General features: G+C 47.4%; 1 protein-coding gene across 1 annotated transcript; it reads left to right on the forward strand.

The window, feature by feature from the left end:
• The first annotated feature begins 1,219 nt into the window (after window positions 1-1,219).
• Window positions 1,220-1,864, forward strand: LOC122367248. The gene is made up of 2 exons (XM_043340187.1): window positions 1,220-1,350; window positions 1,626-1,864. Exons 1-2 carry the CDS (start codon window positions 1,284-1,286, stop codon window positions 1,862-1,864), a joined length of 306 nt encoding a protein of 101 aa, XP_043196122.1. The 5' UTR covers window positions 1,220-1,283.
• Window positions 1,865-6,584: the final 4,720 nt, after the last annotated feature.

The following is a 6,584-nucleotide window of genomic DNA, read 5'->3' on the forward strand; positions in this document are numbered from 1 at the left end:
CGCCAGTGTGAAGCTCATCGACCAGTGATGCATCGGAACATCCTGCATGACTCCTCCGTTCTTCTGCGTGTTTTGATTTCATACGTATAAACCAGAACCAGACTGTATCGCCCACTTGTCATGTGAATATACACTAAGGATGCGGTTAATTACTTGCCGTTTCCCTCTTGGTTTCCCGGTTTCAGTCGAGTTTTCAAATGGAACCACAGCATGCTTACACGGAACACCTGTTGAATATGTTCGGAAATATTTGCTGTTTCTGGTCATTGTGACGGAGCAAGTATGTAGTATTCGTGACGAGCCAGAAACAAGTACGAAGTGCATGATCCGGTTCACGAACGGGCATTTCCTTAGCGCAATCACATTCTACTTCAAGTTTATTTTTATGGTCGGATACATTCTACCGACAACTTATCAAACGAATGCCTGCGGTACCTAGTACCTATCTCCCCTCTCCCGACACACACAATCTTTTTGCTAAAAGTGGCGAACTCCAAGCATGAATTAATCCAATCCACAACCGGTAGATACGAAAGAAAACATTTTGAACCTGGCATTGCATACGCCCCGGAAAATAATGCATGTAACTCGAACGTTTGCATTCATATAAGCAGATGTGTTCCTTTTCCTTCTTGAATCCTATGGACATGAAGCACACCTGCACAGTGCACAGCCTCGCATGGTTGACATTCACAGTTCATTCAACAAATAACTTATCATATTCTGGGCTCCCGATTCGCTCATATGGTCGCTGCGTTTGACTTTGCCGAATGGGCTGACTGTAGCCTGCTCTCTGCCGAGTGGTTCGGGGCACGACTGCTAAAGAACGCCCACCATTTGTGACATCTTATATTGGCTCCTAAGCCGTAGCAAAGTCTATAGAGTGCCTCAGTGACTTCCCCATGCCTTCCCCAATCGTCTGACTCAGACCGTCGTCAATCGGTTTCGATTCGTTTCAAATCGCCGCTCCGAGGTATGACTTCAGTCACAGTTGAAAGGAATTGGTCGGTTGTCGTGAATTGTTTGTGACGGGTTAGTTGCGCCACAGTAGCAAACGTGGTGGAAAACAGGATTGAGGCAATTAATAATGCCGATGTCCCACACTTGCAGTCCGAAGAAGTGTAAAAACAATGTCATTTTCTTATTTTGTTGCCACGAATTTTACCACCTGCAACGTTGCTTCATTGTCAATTTATATCTAAGCACAGCAGACAGGTGTCGCCGAACGATATAAGAGCCTGAAACGGAGCCGTTCAAGCAGCAGTGACAGAAAAATTGCCGTCATGTTCGGCCTGAAGTTGTTGTTTTGTCTTCTGGTACAGGGCCTTGCCCCATCCTCTTCGGTGAAAGGTACGATAGCAGGACTTCATTGGTTGTCAGTTGTTACATTACTGCCTCAATATATCATGTCAATTGATAATCTAACTCAACTTTCACGATTCAGAAGCTGTCTTTCTCGTAGGCTAGATTCAACTGTGAATAAAAACACAACGGGATTTCAAGGCAAATTCCGAACAAAACTCAGCTTTTATGTTATGCTGCTTGAAGCTGTTGCTCCCTTAGTTGCACTGATCATTTGGCGCCCATCGTGACATTGTCGGTCGCCATGTTCCGTTCCGTTCCAGCTGGTCCCGTGGAGGTAACTCTCGACTCGCACCCACTAGAGGTCCGCGGCTCGTACAACCGTCCCGTGCTGGGGTGCAGTAGCGATGTCCAGACACTGGAGCCGGGCGCCTACATCATCCACTCGCCCAACTTCGACCGGCACAACCCGCAAAACTACACCAACGACTACACCTGCACCTACCAGCTACGATTAAAACCACGGGATTCTCCGTTTCGACTGTTTCGACTTTCAGCTTGAAGACAGCGATGGGTGCTCCAAAGATCGCCTGAAGGTGACCTACGGAAGCCAGGCGCTGATTTCCTGCGGAAGAAACACACCGCGCACCCTGTACGGCGAATCCCTCGACATTGACTTCACCACCGACTCCAGTGGCACCGACACGGGTTTCCTCTGCACCGTCATGTCCAAGGTATCGACGTCCAGTAGTGGTCTGTTCTGCGGAAGGGGTTTCCTCGAACCGGGAACCTACTCCCTCGTCAGCCTGTTCTATCCAGACAACTACGGGACGAGCCTGTATTGCCGCTGGGATCTGAGCGCGAACCTTCTCACTTATTCTATGGAGTTCAGCTGTAGGGATTTTGATATGGTGTCCTGGGATGGATCTTGTGAGTGGGATTATTTGGAGGTCAACGGGAAAAAGTACTGCAACGGTAACCCACCGCCAGGGGAAGATAGCCCGCTGCCGGTGGGACAGCACGTGGAAGTGGTGTATGAGACCCCCGATTTGCCCGACAAGACCCGCAAAGGTTTCAACTGCACTGTGGTTGTTAAATAAACATCATCCATTGAACCGTAACGCGAAGAAGTGTTGAAAACGCAACGCTGTCTGGCTTTTCCCACAGTATGCATGCACATTGCACAATCGGTGGGTTTGCCTTCGGTGATATACTGAATTCTGTTTTTTTTTTCGATTTCCGATTGAGGCTGGTGAATATCGTGCGCGTGACTTGGCGATTCGGACATTCGGTTTGTCTACGAACGTCGAACGCCATCTAAGTTCTAACTGGCTGGTTTGATAAAGGGAGAATATGACCCAAAAAATAATTTATGAAACCTTTTTTGTATGTCATGTGAAACACATTTGGGAGGTAAAAATTCAATAAACTACATAAATTATCGATCGATAAAATAATGTTGAACTTCGTAATTCCTATTAACTAAAATTATGTAATGCCTCATTAGTAGGTAACGGCAATTTCGCGCGTATTGAAAAACAAGGCTGTATAAATTTGATTTATTTATAATCATCAAACCAAACTTAAATTTGTGTACATAAATTGCAATCTTTCACAAGGTGGCGTTAGCCTCCAAATTTGCAAAAGAATTTAACCCTCACCCGCATGGGAGGGGGGGGGGTCGAACGGACCCCATCCCGCAGTTTTTCGCAAATAACTCGCGTAAAAAGCAGCCGATCGCGACGAACTTCCAGAACTTTCGAGTTATTTGTTTTACACCAACCCTAGAAATTTCATGACCCTGACCGACCTGTGAGTTGTGACTTAAACTTTGGCGTCTTTCAGAAGAGCCCAGGAAGGGGCCAGGGGTCGAGGCCAGCCAATGCCAAAACACCGAACTGTAGCTCCGCCCGGACTCACTTAGCAACCTTAACGCTAATGGTCATTTCACGATGGAACCGTGCAAATTATATTAGCGGGAAGTTGCGCCCTAGTCACCTCCGGGTGCGTATTATTTAGGCCAGGGTTCATAATGTCCAGGGCACAATGTGTCCAGTGCTCGAATTGGCCAGTGCCTTGAATTGGCCAGTGTTCACATTGTCCAGGGATTACATGGTCCAAAAGTGGCCAACTGGCTGCAGATAGGGTAAATTCAAAGAGGCCAGGGTTCATAATGTCCAGGGCACGATGTGTCTAGTGTTCAAAATGGCCAGGGTTCATAATGTCCAGGGCACGATGTGTCCAGTGTTCGAAATGGCCAGGGTTCATAATGTCCAGGGCACGATGTGTCCAGTGTTCAAAATGGCCAGTGCCTTGAATGGGCCCGAGTTCATAGTGTCCAGGGATTACATAGTCAACCCAACCCAACCAAACCTAACCTAACCTAACCTAACCTAACCTAACCTAACCTAACCTAACCTAACCTAACCTAACCTAACCTAACCTAACCTAACCTAACCTAAGATGATGTTTGCCTACCAGGGATAAGGAAATAGTTTCTCGCATGAATAGATTGCAAGCAATAGTAAATCAAATATTTTTAGGTTAAGTGGTTATGCATCAGGCTTCAGGCCTTCGGCCTGAAGCCAGATACATAACCACTTAACCTAAAAATATTTGATTTACTATTGCCTGTAATCTCTCCTAAGGCATTGCCTTCGGCACTGCACTGCTTTGCATTGAGCTGATTCCGTGTTTTTTACATAATGACGTCACTTTCAGTGACTAGGTAATCCCTGGACATTATGAACTCTGGCCCATTCAAGGCACTGGCCATTTTGAACACTGGACACATCGTGCCCTGGACATTATGAACCCTGGCCATTTCGAATACTGGACACATCGTGCCCTGGACATTAAACCCTGGCCATTTTGAACACTGGACACATCGTGCCCTGGACATTATGAACTCTGGCCTCTTTGAATATACCCTATCTGCAGCCAGTTGGCCACATTTGGACCATGCAATCCCTGGACATTATGAACTCTGGCCCATTCAAGGCACTGGCCATTTTGACACTGGGCATAGCGTACCCTGGACATTATGAACCCTGGCCAGAATGAATGCTCCCCGTCACCTCCCACCTCCGCCAGCGCCAGGTCGTACCTCAACACGGAACAGGCCGTGCCACCTAGGTGCGCCGGGGAGAACTACAGATCGCATAGTGCCACCAGATGTCGCGCAAACACGACAGGCGCAGATAAATAGATTTTAGATCGTGGGTGATATATTGTAACAGCGTTGATTTCTACCATGCATGTATTTTAGCAACTAACAGCATGGGCGCAGGCACTGGAACCACAACGGCTACCACAACTGCACGTAAGTATGTATTTCTCGAGACCATGTTTGGGCCAGAGTCGCGATTCAACGCATGTCGGCTCGCATTAGCCGCGCATTTGCGGTCTTTTCGTGGTTTCAAGCTTTCAAACATGTGATATGATGGTGCTATGAATAAGGCTGGGTGTCAAGGTCACCTGAAGGTCATGTTAACCCGCGCCCTGCTGGGGGGGGGTGTTTGACACCCCCCCCCCTTGTGGTTTTTCGCGAATATCTCAAAAACGGCGGCGCGGAGCGCCGCCGTTTTTGGTACACCTTATCATACATCAATTCTACACATTTTGTGAAAATTTCAGACCAAGGTCATTCAAGGTCAGGTCACCAGGTCACTTGAAGTGACATCACCTCATAAAAAGTTTCAATGTCTGTCATAGCTACACCGAGTGACCGATCGCTTTGAAACTTTCAGCGATTGCTAAGAGCAATAGCATGTACAAAATGTATATCTCAGAATTTTGATATCGATGACCTAAGGTCAGGTCAATTTTGCGACCTCCCCATTATAAGTCAATGGGAGAAAATTGAAATGCGCCTCCTTTGGACGAAAGACATTATAAACACTCCCAAACACTGAATTACAAGTGGTTTAGACACACTGAACATGAAAACGGTGTCCGTGACCCCTGTTTATGCCCTGAGGTCATCTTAGGTCACGAATGGTATCTAACAGTTTTTCGCAAATAACTTTTGATAGAGGCATGCTAGAGCGATGAAAACGCCTTAGATGTGTTCAGCTCGACAATACGGATCGACTGATATGCAACATGACCTTTTCCGGTCAGGTCATGACCTTGACCTGAGGTCAAATTTTCAAGTTGACCTTTCAAGGTCAAGTTATAGTTCATTCGATGCGTCTTGACGAGAGGAACACGATGCCGGTAAAAGTAAGCTCGTACAATGCTTGGGTCAAAAGTTATTGCAGAAAAACTGTTTCCGAAAAAATCGTCTATTTTTGCAGTTTTTGCCCCCTGCAGGCAAAACCGTTGACGCTAGGTCAAATCTGAGAGTATTACTCAGAAAGGGCGTTAATAGGGCTATCGAATGCGCTTTTCCGCGGCGCTGTAGCTCTATTGGTTCCCGAGTTATGCGTTGGCTTCTTGGAAATTTTCGACATTCGACCTGGAAATCGGCGAAATTTTGCCTTCAATGACCTCTGGTGACCTGACCTTTGACCTGACCAAAAATTGACCGAAGTGATTTCCTCATTATTTTTGACGCTCTTTCGAACGCCGCCTTCCGCGTATCGCTACGTGGTCCAGGAGCCGAGTTAGAAGGGGGGGTGTTCAAACACCCCCCCCCCCCCAGGGCGTGGAAATCCAGGACCCCCAGCCGGGCGCGGGTTAATGACCTCAGTTCACTTTTTAGTGTTTTATACGTTTCTAGGCTAGTTTTTTTTTAGCTGAATTCGAATTCAGCAACCATATGAACATTTACGAAGTAGTTTTGGTGCCTTCGTAGCATGTTACGAAGCTGTCAGAGACGGTTGACACCTGCTACGAATACCCGACAGGACCCCTACTGGTTGACCTTTTATTTCCTGACCTGACCCGAGCTCGCCTAAATTCATGAAGACATCATCGGTGATCAAAACTAACATGATATTCGTGATCAGCACCCGCCCGAAACCCCCATAGAAGCCACAATTCACGCGACATTCCAACAGGTCCCGATTCTCCCGAATTTTGGGTCATTGAGTATTGACCTGACCTGGAAGGTCAACCGATGGCCTAGGACCTTAAAATTGAGTATCATCGGCTTCCTCTCGGCTCGGGCAACACGCTCGTTCTTTTCTCCGCGAAGCTCTAGCTCGATCAGGGTCCAAACGCGAGGGGGGTCGCATCCCCCACACTTGTGCCGTCGAAGGACGCAAAATGGCCTGTGCCGGCGTGGGTTAAGCTGACGGGGCATCCTGGTAAGAGCTTCGTGCTGACACTGACAGCCC

This window comes from Amphibalanus amphitrite, unplaced genomic scaffold, assembly GCF_019059575.1.
Source record: "Amphibalanus amphitrite isolate SeventyFive unplaced genomic scaffold, NRLGWU_Aamphi_draft 000859F_arrow, whole genome shotgun sequence".
NCBI lineage: Eukaryota > Metazoa > Arthropoda > Thecostraca > Balanomorpha > Balanidae > Amphibalanus > Amphibalanus amphitrite.